The 17015-nt window shown below is 33.1% G+C and overlaps 1 protein-coding gene across 6 annotated transcripts in view; it reads left to right on the top strand.

The window, feature by feature from the left end:
• TANC2 (tetratricopeptide repeat, ankyrin repeat and coiled-coil containing 2) overlaps positions 1-17015 on the top strand; it is a 365238-nt gene that overhangs the window by 44189 nt on the left and 304034 nt on the right. For all 6 annotated transcript variants that reach the window (XM_059379772.1, XM_059379770.1, XM_059379769.1 and 3 more), the window contains exon 2: positions 11725-11818. In XM_059379772.1, the coding sequence (XP_059235755.1) occupies positions 11752-11818 (67 nt within the window). In that variant the 5' untranslated portion in view covers positions 11725-11751. The remainder of the gene's footprint in view (positions 1-11724; positions 11819-17015) is intronic.

The raw sequence follows: 17015 nt of genomic DNA, 5'->3' as shown, positions 1-17015 counted from the left end.
TCTAATCCATGAACAGGGGGTGTCTTTCCATTTATATAATTAGATCTTTTTAAAAGTTTTTTCAGTGATGCTTGGTAGTTTTCAGTGTATAAATCTTGTGCCTTTTTTTTTTTTTTTTTGCTTACTTTATTCCTAAATTTTTAAGTGTTCTATTTGATGCTATCACAATTGGAACTGTTTTCTTGATTTCATTTTTGGATTGTTCATTACTATAGTATAGAAATACAACTGATTTTTTTTTATTAGCTCTGCTAGTTTTTAGTGGATTCTTGAGACATATATAAGGTCAAGTATATCTGTGAATATAGACAGATTTACTTCTTCCTTTCCAGTTTAGGTATTTCTCTTTCTTTTTCTTGCCTAATTGCCCTGGTTAGAACTTTTCTAACAATGTTGAATGGAAGTAATAAGAGCAGACATCCTCTTTGTCTTAGGGGACAATAGTGTCTTTGAGCTTTAAGGATGATGTTAGCTGTAGGTTTTTCATAGATGCCCTTTATCAAATTGAGGAAGTTTCCTTCTGTTCCAAGTGTTGGGTGGTTTTGTCATGGAAGAGTGTAGTTTCTGTCAAATGCCTTTTCTTTTTATGTTGAGGTGATTATTAGGGTTTTGCCCTTTATTAGTATGGTGAATTACATTGATTGGTTTTTCAGTAGATTGATGGTTCGTTTCTATGAATGAAATTTATGAATTAATAAATTTCTAAAATTTACTTATCGATTATTGAGTGTGAAAAAATTCATCTGTGATGTGGTGATCTGAAGACTCATAGTCCAAGATTTACATTACACGATCAGTTTCACCTTCATCAGTGTTTAGAGTGCTTTCGTCTATCTTTTTTGCATTCATCTTCTCATCTAAGAATTGTAAAACATCTTCCTTTGATAATATTCTTTTTGATATTTTTGGCAGAAAACGAAAGTTTCTGTATTCTCAAATATGTTCTCTGAGAGCTTTAAAAAAAAAAAAAAAAGAAAGAAAAGTCTACAAAACTGGTGTTGCCAAACTTGTTGAAAGTTGATGCAACACTTTTCAGCAAAGTGATAAGAAAACCAAAGGAGGATGTAATAGTGATAATTTATTTCATTGTTGAGTCATTCTTTTAGAAAATTCCAGCATGGGGATGCCTGGGTGGCTCAATTGGTTAAGTGTCTGCCTTTGGCCCAGGTCATGATCCCAGAGTCCTGGGATGGAGTCCCACATCAGGCTTCTTGCTCAGCAGGGAGCCTGCTTCTCCCTTTGTCTGCCACTCCCTTTGTTTGTGTGCCCTTGCCCGCGCGCACTCTCTCTCACAAAAAAACCAAAATCCTAAGAAAATTCCAGCATGTTTTTTTTTTTTTTAAAGAAGTCTTAGGATTTAAAAAAAAAAGATTTTATTTATCTACGTAAGAGAGAGAAAGAGAGCAAGGGAGGATCAGAGGGGAGGTGATAAGCAGATTCCCAGCTGAGCTTGGAGCCTGACATTGAACTCTATCCCACAATCCTGATAGTCATGACCTGAGCTGAAATCAAGAGGCAGATGCCCAGTCAACTGAGCCAGCCATGTGCCCACAGCATGTTTCTATTTTCTTTTATCCCCCTATCTTTTATTTTTAAAAAGATTTAATTAAGTAATATATGTATTTCAGGCATAACCAGGGGGAGGAGCAGAGGGTGAAGGAGAGAGAGAATCTCAAGCAGACTCTGTGCTGAGTGTGGAACCTGATGGGGGGCTCAGTCTTATGACACTGAGAGACTTGAGGCAAAATGAAGGATTGGATACCTAACTGACTGAGCCACCCAAGAGCCCCATTTTTTCCTATCTTTTCAGTGAATATACATTATATAATAATAAAGCAATTTTTTTCCTCAACACCATTCTAATTCCTTTTATTTTATCTGGCTATTTCACATTGTTAATTAGGCAGTGCAGCCTGCAGAGGCTCGGATGATGCTAGTAGTTGTGTTTGTTCAGGAGTGGCAAACTGGGGACATATTGGCCTATGATTTAAAGATCCAGAATCTTGCATGAATTGAGAACTCACACTCAGTTGTAAATCTGCCTGGACAGACTACATGTGATTAAAATATTTGGTTGAGTTTCAATTTACAAGTTAGGCCACTTGCCCTCATGGGGAGGAAGACTGGGGAGGGTGTTGATAAATATATACATGTAAGAAGTTACACTGTCTTTTAGATATTTTTAAAATATGTATTTTTAAATTTAAGGATATATATTTAATTGCTTAGTATCTCTTTCACTAAAACCATGTATTATAAAATGTTAACACTCTTTTTTAACATTTCCATCATGTCTGCCTCATTAACCACTGCATCCTTTCATGTAGTGTTTAAAATTTTCTTTGAAATTTTGTAAATATGTGTATGTGTGTTTTGTAGCCTTACAAAATTTCTCTGAAGGGAAGCTCCAGATTGATTAAATGTTGCAGAATGGATAGCATTTACCTTAAACGTACATAGCTTACCTTTTGTAGTTATACCAACAGGTTGTTTTCAAGGGGACTTTAAAGGCAATATCCAGATTAGTATTGTAGAGAAAATCATAAAAGGAGATTTTGTTGGTTGCCTGGGTAAGGAAAGATAATTCTTTTTTTTTTTTTTTTTTTTTTTTTTTAAAGATTTTATTTATTTACTTGAGAGAGAGACAGTGAGAGAGAGCATGAATGAGGAGAAGGTCAGAGAGAGAAGCAGACTCCCCATGGAGCTGGGAGTCCGATGTGGGACTCGATCCCGGGACTCCAGGATCATGACCTGAGCCGAAGGCAGTCGTCCAACCAACTGAGCCACCCAGGCGTCCCAGGAAAGATAATTCTTAATCCATCATTTGTATCAGTATGCATTCTTGTTTTTATAATTAGAATTCTACAGACAACATTTTACTTTATTACTTTTCCTTATTTTTTATTTTCTTACTATTTGAAACTTTCTCTTCAGATCCTATAGAACTTTAAAAGCACTTCAGTGGTACGGTTTATGCATTAAGCATAGTTCTTATGTCAAGAAACTTGTTTCTAGAATTGGAAAACAAAAAACCAAGACTAAGCCAGTCTATCTCAAAACCAACAATGAAAATAAAAATATCACCAAACATTCAAAATGGAAAAGGCTATAGAAAAACATATAAATTTTTTAAAAAGCCAGTTGTAGGATAAAAAAGCTCCTGTGTGGAAAAGTTAAGGGAAATACTGTGATTATTTAGCCTGAATAGTACAGAAGTGCTTAATAGTTAATTTGATTTCATCATTGTTACATAAACATTTTTATGAAGGGAGATATTGTGCTCCTGTTTTGAATAAAAAAGTAAGAAAAGGTCTTTATACAGGAGGGATGAACACTGAAAATGAAAATCGATTGTCCCTAATAAAATAGAGTGAGAGTATATTCAGTAATATATTGAGTGTCCAGCCTTGGTGGACCATTTAGAGGAGAATAGTCAATACTTCCTTCAGTGGTTTAGACTAGGTATCACAAACATGAAAGCTTAGGGGCCATGTAGAAAACAAAGCGTTTGGATCAGTTAATTATAAGACAATTAGAAATGACTGGGGCCCTGTGAATGGCTTGTTTGTTATCCTTCTGCCAGAGATTTTTTACTTGCTAGGAATTTATTTGATGATTTCTCCTGAGAGAGATACCATTTTAAAATTTGGACATATAATTTGGAAAAGTAAGATGAAATTTAGCCATATATTACTATTATAAATCCAATTAGATGGAGCTGCCATTTCCCACTTAGCTTCAATTTTGTGGAGTTTCTGTACTAATATTTTATTACAATAAATTTTTGGGTGATGTGTTAACTTGAATAAGAAAGTCATTTTATCAAAGTGTAATATGAGACGGATAATTAGTTTTAAATAAGTATTTTATGTTTCATTTCATTCTTCATATACTTCAGTCAATTTTTATAAAATATTTTAGGACTAGCAAAGAAAAACCTCTATACTTCAAAAGGTGATCATTGTAATAGTTATTCATTCACTTTCAAGAAAATAAAAATTGAAGAGTTATAAGATTTATTGTTTAAATGTTATGGTTTATTTCAAAACATGGAATATATTTCATATATATCATTGCATATGACACAGTTTTTTCAAGTTTTCAAATATTAGTGAAGTAAATACCAGACATAGATTTTCTACTTCTCAGGCAGCCTCTTAAAGTAAATAGGGGCTAAAAGAAACTAAGAATAGCTCTCAAGATGAATATATTTCTTAAATGTTTGAAATACTCTTTTTAGGATTCATCACCTTATTTATCTTCACTGATTAAAAGGGTAAGTTATTTGTTGGTGTTCACCTATTTCTTTATCTTTTACAATGTATTAGTGACTTTACTAAGCTGACTTATTCTAATAGTTTATAAATTCCTTTAGGTTTTCTAAGTATATAATTATATTGTCTGTGAAAGTAGCATTTTTATTTCTTCTTTTCCATTCTTTATATTCCATCTTCTTACCTTTTTGTAAAAGGCGTAGTCCTCCAGGTTCATACTGAGTGTAAGCGGTGATAAGAAGTGGTCACATCATTCATTTCATGTAGAATATTTTTATTCATTTACCATTAAGTACGATGTTTACTATGAGTTTTAAAAAGGGTATGTTTCTATAGTATTAAGGAACTTATCTTATTTCTAGTTTTATAGAAGGTTTTTAGATCATGGATAAGTAAGTGTTGAATTTCATCAATTACTTTTGCTTCATCTATTGATAATATTTCTTTCTCTTGTTAATGTGGTTTAAGTTGTATTGATTTCTGTATGTTCAATCATTTTTGTATTTCTGGATTAAACCCACAGTGGGTCCTGATCAGTGTATTGGTAGATTTTATTTTCCCAATATTTTGTTTAGGGTTTTTGCATCTGTGTCAAAAGAGAGGCTTATAATTTCTTTCTTGTAAATTATTTCTTATAATAACCATATAATTTTTGTTATCAAGCTTATGTTATCTTTGGAAAACACGTTTGGAAGTAATCCCTATTTTTACTATCTGGAACAATTTGTGTGATATTGGTATTATTTCTTATTAAATGCTGGTAGAATGCATTGTTGAATGATCTAGACTTAGTTTCCTTTGTGGGAGTGTGTTTTTAACGTACATAAAAACTTTCAAATATATAGAAAATTTAACATGATTTTACAGTTAACACATGTATACCCACTACCTAGAATCTGCTGTTAACATTTTGCTATATTTGCTGTATTACATTATCTGCCTTACCATTCATCATTTCATCTTATTTTTTGATGCATTTCAAAGGAATTGGAGACATATGAGGCTTTCTTCTGAATATTTAAGCATGAATGTAATTAAGTAGAGTTCAATGTTTACTCTTTTCTTTTGAGGTAAAATATATATGCAGTATGATTCATAAGTCTGATGTGAACATTTGCTGAATTTTGACAAATGCCTACATCTGTGTGTTCGAGACTTCTTCAAGATACAGAATTTACCATCATCTTAGAAAGTTTCCTTGAGCCTTTTCTCAGTTAATCCTCACATTTACCCCCAAGAGACAACCATTATTCTGATATTTTTTCTACCATTGATTACTGCATACACTTTTATGTCAAGTTCTTTTATTCAGCATATTTTAATTTTGAGATTTATCTATGTTATATATGAATATATGAATAGTTCATAGCTTTTTATTTATTTATTTATTTTTATTTATTTATTTATTTAAAGATTTTATTTATTTATTTGTAAGAGAGAGAGAGTGAGAGCGAGCACAGGCAGACAGAGTGGAAGGCAGAGTCAGAGGGAGAAGTAGGCTCCCTGCAGAGCAAGGAGCCCAATGTGGAACTCGATCCCAGGACGCTGGGATCATGACCTGAGCCGAAGGCAGCTGCTTAACCAACTGAGCCACCCAGGCGTCCCAGTTCATAGCTTTTTAATGCTGAGTAGTATCCTACGTATGAAAATCCCAAAGACCCCCATTTTCCTATTGATGAACACCTGGGCCTCTTTTGGACTGTTATGAATAAAGCTGATATGAAAATTGTTATAATAGTCTTTTTATGCACATGTTTTAATTCCTCCTGAGTATATATATAATGTATGGAGTCGTATGTTAGGAATATGCTTAGTTTTGTAATAAACTGCTAGACTTCTGCCTAAGCAATTGTACTGTTCAACTCCTGAAACAGTATATTAAGAGTTTCGGTTGCTTTTCATCCTTGTCAATATTTGATATTATCAGTCTTTCAAAAGTTTGCTTTTCTGATGGATCATAGTGGTAGCTCATTGTTATTTGTATTTTCCCAGTGACAGATTTTGTTAATCTCTTTCAATATGTGTGTTGGCCACTTATATACTTTTATAAAAAGTGTCTGTTTAAATCTTTAACCCATTAAAAGATGTGATTGTCTCTTTGTTGGGTTGTAGGTGTTCTTTATATATATTGGATATCAGTTCTGTTAGATACATGTTTTGTGAATAATTTCTCCCAGTTTGTGACTTGCCTATTCATTTTGGTGATGTTATTTTTTTATGAGCAGATTTTTTTTTTTTAAAGATTTTATTTATTTATTTGACAGAGATCACAAGCAGGCAGAGAGGCAGGCAGAGAGAGGAGGGGGAAGCAGGCTCCCTGCTGAGTGGAAAGCCCGATTTGGGGCTCGATTCCAGGACCCTGAGATCATGACCTGAGCAGAAGGCAGAGGCTTTAACACACTGAGCCACCCAGGCACCCCTATGAGCAGATCTTTTTAAAATTTTTAATAAACGCCAAATACATACTTTTTTTCTTTTATGGTTATTACTTTCTGCATTCTAAGAAACCTTTGCCTATCACTGAATAATAAGGATATTCTTTTTTTTTTTTTTTTTTGTAATAAGGATATTCTTTTGTGTTTTCTTCTAAAAGCTTTATGATTTTAGCATTCATGTGTTTGATGCTTGATTTATTTTGAATTAATTTTCATGTATAGTGTGAAGCATAGATCAAGGATAATTTTTTTAAAAAGTGGATATCTATTTGTTCCACCACCACTTGTTGAAAAGACTTCTTTTTACTCATTAATGACTTCATCCAAAAAAATGGCCATATAAGTGTAGGTCTTTTTCTGGACTGCCTATTCAGTGTTGTTGATCCACTTGATGATACTTAATGAGAGTACCATACTACCATACTGTCATGATTTCTGGAGCTGTAGAGTTAAGTCTTGAATTCAGGTCATATAAATGCTACAGCTTTGTTGTTAGTTTCCAAGATTGCTTTGGTTGTTCTTGGCTCCTTATATTACCATGGGCATTTAAGAGTGAGCTGCTCAATTTCTTTCTTTCTTTCTTTTTTTAAAAGATTTTATTTATTTATTTGACAGACAGAGATCACAAGTAGGCAGAGAGGCAGGCAGGGGGAGGGGGAAGCAGGCTCCCTGCAGAGCAGCAGAGCAGAGAGCCTGATGTGGGGCTCCATTCCAGGACTCTGTTATCATGACCTGAGCTGAAGCCAGAGTCTTTAAGCTGCTGAGCCACACAGATGCCCCGAGGTGCTCGATTTCTTTCTTTCTTTCTTTCTTTTTTTTTTTTAAGATTTTATTTATTTATTTGACAGCGAGCGCGAGAGAGAGATCACAAGTAGGCAGAGAGGGGGGGATGTAGGCTCATTGTTGAGCAGAGAGCCCGATGCGGGGCTCCATCCCAGACCCTGAGATCATGACCTGAGCCGAAGGCAGAGGTTTAACCCACTGAACCACCCAGGTGCCCCAAGGTGCTCAATTTCTTAAAACAAACAAACAACAACAACAACAACAACAACAACAACAAAACCCAAAGCCTGTTGGAATTTGAGGTTTTGTTGTCTCTTTAGGACATTATAGGGAGAATCAACATTTTGGCAATATTGAACTTTCTACTCTATGAACGTGGGTCTATCTCTACTTAAATATTTATTTATTTAAAAAGGTTTTATTTATTTGGCAGAGAGAGAGAGAGAGAGATCACAAGTAGGCAGAGAGGCAGGCAGAGAGAGACGAGAAGCAGGCCCTGCTGAACAGAGAGCCTGACACGGGGCTCAATCCCAGGACCCTGAGATCATGACCTGGGTTGAAGGCAGAGGCCTAACCCACTGAGCCACCCAGGGCTCTCACTATAGCAATTTTTATTTTATCATGACCTGAGGCTTTAACCCACTGAGCCACCCAGGTGCCCCTTTAGTGTCTTTTATTAAGGATTTTTGAATCTATGTTCATGAGGTTTGTGGTCTGTAGTTTTCTTATAATTTCTGTTGGGTTTTGGAATTAAGATCATGCTGCTTTCATAATATATGTTTGGAAGTATTCCTTCTATTTTCTTAAGGAAATTGTATAAAATTGGTATTGTTTGTACCTTAAATGTTTGGTAGACTTCACCAGTGAAATAATCTGGCCCTGTAGTTTTCTTTCTGGGAGGAGTTTTGATAAGTTCAATTTCTTTAATAGAAATAGGGCTTTTTCACATTTTCTGCTCAATTTTGTGTCAGTTTTGGAAGTTGTATTTTTTAAAGTTTGTTTTATGTAAAACAGTAAATTTTGTGTAAAGTTGTTACAGTATCTTCTTATTTAAAACAGCCTTTAATATGTGAAATGGTGTCCCCTATTCCTTTCTGATATTGACAATTTCTCTCTTTTTTTTTATTAGCTTTGCTAGGGATTTATTAACTTTACTACTTTTCAGAAATCCAGTGTTGTTTTTTTTAATTGATTTTATTTGTTTGGGATTTGTTTTCTATTTCATTTAAATAATGTTTTCTATATTATTTCAGTATTTCAATAGAATGTTTTCTATTTCATTTCTTTTTCTTTCCTTTTGCTTTCTTTGATTTGCTGTTTGTTTTTGAACTATATGAAATAGAAGCTTAGATACTGATTCATCCTTCTCTTCTGATGCATTCCATCTTCTGTGTATTTATTTATAGACATTGTTTTAGTTTCATTCTCTATGTTTCCATCATTTATATTTTCATTATAGTTTATTGCAGATATATTAAAATTTCCATTGTGATATGTACTTTTATTTTTTGACTCATAAGTTATTTAGAAGTATGTCACTTAATTTCCAAGTAGTAGGGAAGTTTCTCAATTTTTAAAAATTGTTCATTTGGAGAATATGCTCTCAAAGACTTAAGTCCTTTGAAATTTATTGGAACTTGCTTTATGATGCAGACTGTGGTTCATTTTGGCATGTATTTTGTGTACAGGTTGTATATTCTTTTTATTTGGAAGAATGTTCTGTGTATATTAAGTCTAGTTGGTTAATCGGGTAGTTCAAATCTGTATCTTAGTAAAGAATTTTTTTCATCTGTTTGATCTTGTAGCTATTGTCAAGGGTATCTTTGTCTCCCATGTGATTATGGGTTTTCCATATCCTCTATTAGTTTTGTATATTTTTAAGCTTTGTTATTGGGTCCATTCATACTTAGAAGTATGATATCTTTTTGTTGGTTTGACTTTTTAATTATTAGGAAATGTCTCTCTTTATCTTTAGTAGTGTTTATTGCTTTAAGTTGACTTTGATATTGGCATAGCTCTGACAGCTTTCTTTTAATTGTTTTTTGGATGATATGATTTTTCTCATCATCTTCTATTTAATCTTTCTTTGAATATAAGTAGTATTATAGTATAGTTAAAATTTAACATGGTAGCTATAATTTGAGTTTAAAGTTAACATCTTATTATTTGTTTTATTTTATTGATGTGCACTATGCTTTTTTCTCTCACTTTTTATCTTTTTTTTTTTTAAAGATTTTATTTATTTATTTTATAGAGAGAAATCACAAGCAGGCAGAGAGGCAGGCAGAGAGAGAGAGAGAGAGAGGAGGAAGCAGGCTCCCTGCTGAGCAGAGAGTCTGATGCGGGGCTCGATCCCAGGATCCTGAGATCATGACCTGAGCCGAAGGCAGCGGCTTAACCCACTGAGCCACCCAGGCGTCCCTCACTTTTTACCTTCTTTGGTCTGATGAAATATTTTATTTTTTTTCTCACTTCAGTTAGCCTTTAATGGCTATTCTAGAAATTACTACATTAATTTTGAGTCACTGCAGTCTGATGGAGATTATTACTTCTGCCATTTCCTGCATAATATAGGTATCTCATTTTTAACTCCATTTATCCCAGTCCTGGTTTTTTTTTTGGTTATTGTCACACATTTTAAATCTACATATATTTTAAACTTAACAAGTTAGTAATGTAATTATTTTTATGGTCATTGTTCATGTTTGCAAACATTTACCTTTTTTATGGCTCTTTCTTTTTGCATTTCCATGCTTTTTTTCTAGTTCATTTTTCTTCTATTGGAAGAAATCCGTTTTAGTATTTCTTTTACTGATATATTCTTGTTATTTTTCTGAAATCACCTTTATTTCATTTTCATTTTCAAACATTTTAAAATTGTGAATAGATTTGATTGGCTTCTTTTTTCTTTCAGAATTTTCAGGAAGTCATTCCATTCTCTTCATCCATTCGTAATTTCTGTTGAAAGTTATTTCTGTCTGTTGATTGTTGCTTATTTAAATTTTTCATTTTTCTCTCTAGCTCTTTAAAGATGTGACTTTATGTTAGGAAATTCTTCTTTGTTATTATTTCAAATATTGGTTCTTTCTTGTTTTCTCTTTCCTTTCTTCTGGGATTTCGACAATGTGTATGGTAGAACCTTTCAGTGGATTCCATCATATGCCTCTTATTTTCGTATGTTTTTCAACCTTATTTCTTAGTGCTTTGATTTGGATATTTTTTGTTAACCTCCATTTTAGTTTATGTTTATTCTGTTCCATCTGCTGGAGGCACCAAGTATTGACAACACTTTTCAGAAATTTTGCTACGGAGAGTAACAATATTGGCAGTAATTGGACCATGTGGGAACAAAGAGAGGGACTTGCTTATGGGATTGGGAGGGAGACAAACCATAAGTGACTCTTAATCTCACAAAACAAACTGAGGGTTGCCGGGGGGAGGGGGTTTGGGAGAAGGGGGTGGGATTATGGACATTGGGGAGGGTATGTGATTTGGTGAGTGCTGTGAAGTGTGTAAACCTGGTGATTCACAGACCTGTACCCCTGGGGATAAAAATATATGTTTATAAAAAAAAAAAAAAAAAGAGATACTAGCATGTTTGTGTTATGATGGAATGATTCAGTAGTGTGAAAAAAATTAAAGCTGTGTGAGAAGGAAAAAGTAGATGTTTTTTGGCAAAAAGTCCTTGAAGAGGTGAGAGAGGACATGATCCAAAGCACAACTGGAAGAATTTTCCTTTGATAGAAGTGAGACATAAAGAGGATAGGCACTCGTTCACATATATCAGTGGTCTTTGAGGTGGAATTCTGGCTCGGTCAATGGAAAATATGCACCTGGTCTAAGTTTCTAGACTCTTATTAAATTTTGGATACGTGTGTGTGTGTGTGTGTGTGTGTGTGTTTATGGGAAAATTACCCAAGAGAAGGAGAGTCAAATGAAAGGGTAAGCTATATTTATAACTACCTAATTCTTTATTTTATTTCTTTGTACCCTTCATGATATCTATCTTTATCTCTTAGGGCACTCAAAGTATTATAGTATATTTTTAAAGAAACACTAAAAGGTTTAATTAAGTTAATTTAATTAAATGTTTTTGTCATATTGTTAAAATTTCTGTACTATATATTTAAATATAATTTAATTCCAGATAGTGCATTTAAAATTAATTATTAATAATATTTTGAGTAGAAAATCAAGTTTTCTAATGTATTTTCCCATATTTTCTTTTACAGTCTTGTGAGTACTAGAATAGCACAACCATGTTTCGGAATAGTCTCAAGATGCTTCTTACTGGAGGGAAATCAAGTCGTAAAAACAGATCAAGTGGTAAGTGACTATGTTACACTTATTTTGTATGATATTTTAGAAAGGGAAGTTCTTTTAGGGATCTGAATTGATGCTACAGCTTTATATTTATTAAATGGTTTGTTTAATTTAGAAAAAAAGGAAGTTTATATTCCTCTAGGCTGCCATAATCTTAATTAAGATGTTGGAACACTTGAATACTTACCAGGAGCAGTCAGATAAAAGAAAGCTTGTGGAGGAAACATATTTATTTAAAATATATGACAGAATAATTCTTCTGTATACTACTTATTAAAAACTTTCTAGACCAAAATTTACTTTATGAATTAACATGTGATATTATTTCAGTCCTAGGCACTCTTTGGGGCAAGAGACTATATAAATAGAAACTGTCTTCAGAGGGTTGTGCAGAAAGTAAAATACAATGCAACTGAAATAGAATTCTGCAGTCATTAAAGTTTATTAAGGTTGATTTAAGAATAAGAAGTAATTCTTAGCTTTTAAAGTAAAAACAAACAGAAATTATATATATACTTTTTGGAGAAATGTTGATGAGAGATGTACTAAATATTTATTTTTTGCTAATGGGTTATAGATATATATTATATTCTTTTAATCTTTTCAATTTCCCAGTTTTTCTGCATTTTACAAGTTAATTTTCTGTTTTGACAGTTTTTGAGATTTGCCTTATTTGGTGTATGTTTTGGATTTACCTGAAGATAATGTAGATTCTGCAGTTATTGGGCACAGTGTAGTTAATGATGGTATTCATGTATTTTAGGTCTTTATTTATTTTAAAGAAATTATTTACTGAGATATGATTAAATCTTATACTGTGATTGTTGAATCGTCTGTTTGTCTTTCTTGTTCCTAATGGTCTTTGCTTTAAATATTTGGAAGCTATTTTATTAGATACATTGTCATTTCGAATTGCTCTGTCTTCCTGGTGAATTTGACTGTTTCACCGTAATGAAATGTCTTCTTTATTTCTAATAATGTCTTTTGTTTGAAAGCTGACTTTGTCTAATATTACTGTAGCTATCCTAACTTTCTCTTGATTAGTGTTTGCATAGTATGATTTGTTTTATTCTTTTACTTTTAGCATTTCTATATGGTTTTAATGTTAATAGGATATAGTTGAACTTTATTCTTTCAGACAAGTTTTTTCTCTTAAGGGAGATGTTGGTTAATCTGCATTAATTCAGCCAATGATCTCTTTGGGTTTAAATATTACATATTTCAGTGTACTTTCTACTTGTTCTGACTGATGTTCTTTCTCCTTTCTTGGTTTATTTTATATTGATCAAAACCATTTTTTAATTATTCCGTATCTCTTCCTTTTGACTTGGAAGTTACATATTCTTGCAATTCTTTGTGTGATTACCTTAAAGATTCAAGTATCCAAGTTTAATGTCAATTGGTGCTTTCACTTTCTTCTTAGACAATACAAGACCATTAGGTTCTTTTTACCTGTGTATGTTTTTTAAACTCCACAAGACATTATATTGTTGTTTTATATAGTCAACCATTATTTTGGTTTACCTACATATTTGATCGTTATATTGATTTTCATTCCTTCCTTCATTCCTTACTTTCTTCTAGATGGGATAACCTTTTTATCTGGAGAAGATTTTCTATCATTTCCTTTCTGTGGTAAATTTACTTTTCTTTATGTGAAAACGTCCTTATTTTGTCTTTATTTTTTGTAGGATATTTTTGCTGGGAGTAGAATTCTAGGTTGGCAGTTATCTTCCTTCAGCACTTTCAGGTATAGTTCATTGTCTTCACCACTTGAGTTATTTTTGGTGAGAAGTCAGTTATTAGTCTAATTGCTGCCTCTTTAAAGGTGATCTGTCTTTTTTCTCCCTTTTTTTAGTTTTCTAGATTTACACTGATGTGCCTAGGAGTAGTTTTCTTTTTTATTTTCTCCTTTTTTTTTAAAAACTATTATTAAAGTATGGTTGGCATACAGTGTTATATTAGTTTCAGGTATACAACATACTCAATGCTTACCATGATAATTATAGTCACCATCTGTTGCCATACAACATTATTACAGTGTTACTGACTATATGCACTATACTGTACTTTCCATCTCTGTGACTTATTTTATAACTGAAAGTATGTACCTCTTGATCTCCATTATCTTTTTTGCCCATTCCCCCCAAACCTCTCCCTTTTGGCATCTACCAGTTGGTTCTCTGTATTTATGAATTTGTTTCTGTTTATTTGGTTGATTTTTTTTTTTCTTTTAGATTCCACATATCAGTGAAAACAAATGTTATTTTTCTTTGTCTGATTCATTTCACTTATACCCTGTTCTTTTTTTTTTTTTTTTTTTTTAAGATTTTTATTTATTTATTTGACACAGAGAGAGAACACACAAGCAGGGGTAGTGGCAGAGGAAGAGGCTCCCCACTGAGCAGGGAGCCTGATGTGGAGCTCCATCCCGGGACCCCTGGATCATGACCTGAGCAGAAGGCAGACGCTTAACAGCTGCACCACCCAGGCGATCCTTTTAGTGTGTATTTCTTAAGGACAGGAAAATTCTTTTGCATAATCACAGTATAGTTATCAATTTCAAACAGTTTAACATTGATAGAATGCTTTTATCTAATCTACCATTTTCCAAATTTTGCCCGTTTACCCAGTAATTTCCTTTGTAGAATTTTCCCCCTTATTTCCAAGATCTAATCAGGATAAGGCACTGCATGACTTGTTGTGTCTTTTTTACTCTCATTCAATTTGAAATAGTTTCTCTGCTTTTTTGGACAGTTTTGAAGAATAAAAGCTCTCTGTCTTTTTGAAAATAAGCAGAATGCCCCTAATTTTGTGTTTGTTTGTTTGTTTCTTTTTTTTTTTTTTTTTTAATGATTAGATGCAGGGTATGTATCTCTGGTCTGAGTGTTACTTAAATGTATTTTTTTCCCCCCTTGGAGCATCATAGCCAGAAACATACAATGACTCTGTTTCATTAGTGATTTTGATGACCAAATCAAGGTATTCTCCATGTTTTTCTATTATATAGATACTGATTTTCCCCTTTCAACTGAAAACAATTGACAGATGGACACCATTTTATTTATGGTTTCCTATTTGTCAGTATTCTCAATCTTGTCTCTTGCCAAGCAAGGAGGCTGATGTGGCCCTTGATCCCAGGACTCTAGGATCATGACCTGAGCCAAAGGCAGATGCTTAGCCTACTGAACCACTCAGGTACCTGTGGATTAAATTTAGATTTAAAGAAAAGTTGCAAAGGTAGTACAGACAATTCTCATATACCTCTTATCAACCTTTATCCGTTGTTACATCTTATTTTTTATGGTCCATTTGTCTAAACTAAGAAACCAGTGTTGGTACACTACTGTTTACTAAACTCCAGATTTTTATTTGGATTTCATTAGTTTTTCCATTCATGTCCTCATTCTGCTTCAGAATCCAATTCAGAGAACTATATTGCATTTAGTTATTTTGTCTCCCCAGATAGACTGAGTTTGGCAGAAGACAATAATTGACATCATTCCACTGGTCACTTTTTGATTACATACACACACACTAATATATGTCAGATATCCAAACGGCCTCCACATTTGACATTTAAAGAAATGGTTTGTCCAAAATTTGTTTTGTGGCCTAGAACCATGGTTTTCTTAGACACCTTTAGCTGTTCACTTTTGGCAGCAGCACCAGCATATTCTCTCACTTCACAACTTGATATAATTAATAGAAATCAATTAAGCCATAATAGGGTACAGTTGTGGATAGTCTTTGCCCTGAGTACTGGATAAATAACTTATGCGTACATACTATCCTTATTAAAGGTAGGCATTATATTTTCACTTCAGCAAAATTGCAAATTATTATATGCGAGACTTCTGAGTAGTACTGCTCTAGTAGAGATATTGTTAAATTCATACATGTCAAGGTTCTACTGTATTATTAAAGCTAATTCCTTTGATTTACTAGGTATTTAATTATGTCAATAATGATTTTAGGGGTTTTATTTTAGTATTCTTCTCCATGGTTTTTCATGTAAAATGTTTATAATGTAGAGTAGTTATGTTAGAGTAGTTATAAAAATAGTGCTTTGTATTCTGTATGAAAAGAACCCTATTTGTAGAGAAGCAGTACTTTTCTTCAAATGTACTCCAAGGCAGGAAATTCTAGAGCAAGAATAAATTTTATAATTAAAAAAAAAGTATGCTTATGGAATGACTTCATTAGTGTTTTCATCATTACTTTTTTTCTTTAGTTGTTAATGAATAATTGGGTGGACTTTATTCTTTATATTAACTTTTGTTCATAGCTTATATTTAGGATTAATAAGGTGAGATTTCTTATAGGCATAATTATTTGGGTATTAGGAAACCAACTTAGTTTAAAAAAATTTGTAATAAAGAGAAGTTGTTATAATTTGTCTTTTATTTTTTTTTAAGATTTTATTTATTTGACAGAAAGAGACCTAGCAAGAGAAGGAACACAAGCAGAGGGAGTGGGTGAGGGAGAAGCAGGCTCCTTGCTGAGCAGGGAGTCTGATGCGGGACTTGATCCCAGGACCCTGTGATCACGACCAGAGCCAAAGGCAGATGCTTAATGACTGAGCCACCCAGGCACCCCATAACTGTCTTTTAAATAGTTGATTTTGTGTAGGTCACTAGATAAATATTTCACAGAAATAGATTTTATATCATATAATAACATGAATTTTCTCAGGCAGTGTTTTCCCCCTAAGGACATGTGAATATCAGCTTTGAATTCTATAACTTAATTCATATTTTCCGTGTAAAATTGTTCTTCATGAATATAGGACTAGGTGCTCCTAAGTTTTTATGAAAAAAAAATTTCAAGTATAAGCAGGAAAAATAATGGCTAATTTCAGATATTCAAGGGCTCAGAAAGTATAGTACCCCAAGTATAACAAAGCTATTGGGAGAAAAAAACTTGAGGGTGTCTCCCAGCAAAGTAAAAAAAAAAAAAAAAAAAAAAAAAAAGAGGGGGGGGGCAAAAAAAAAAAAAAAAAAAAAAAAAAAAAAAAAAAAGAGGGCAGGGGTATAGAAAGAAGAGTAAGACAAAGTGAGTAAAGCTTATAGTTAAATACAAATAATCACCAGGGGTGCCTGGGTGGCTCAGTTGGTTAGAGTCTGCCTTTGGCTCAGGTCATGATCTCTGGGTCCTGGGATGGAGTCCCACATTGGGCTCCCTGCTTAGCAGGGAGTCT

Source organism: Mustela nigripes, chromosome 16, assembly GCF_022355385.1.
Source record: "Mustela nigripes isolate SB6536 chromosome 16, MUSNIG.SB6536, whole genome shotgun sequence".
NCBI lineage: Eukaryota > Metazoa > Chordata > Mammalia > Carnivora > Mustelidae > Mustela > Mustela nigripes.
Note: the sequence above shows the minus strand (reverse complement) of the source record. Positions and strands in the feature narration are given on the sequence as shown.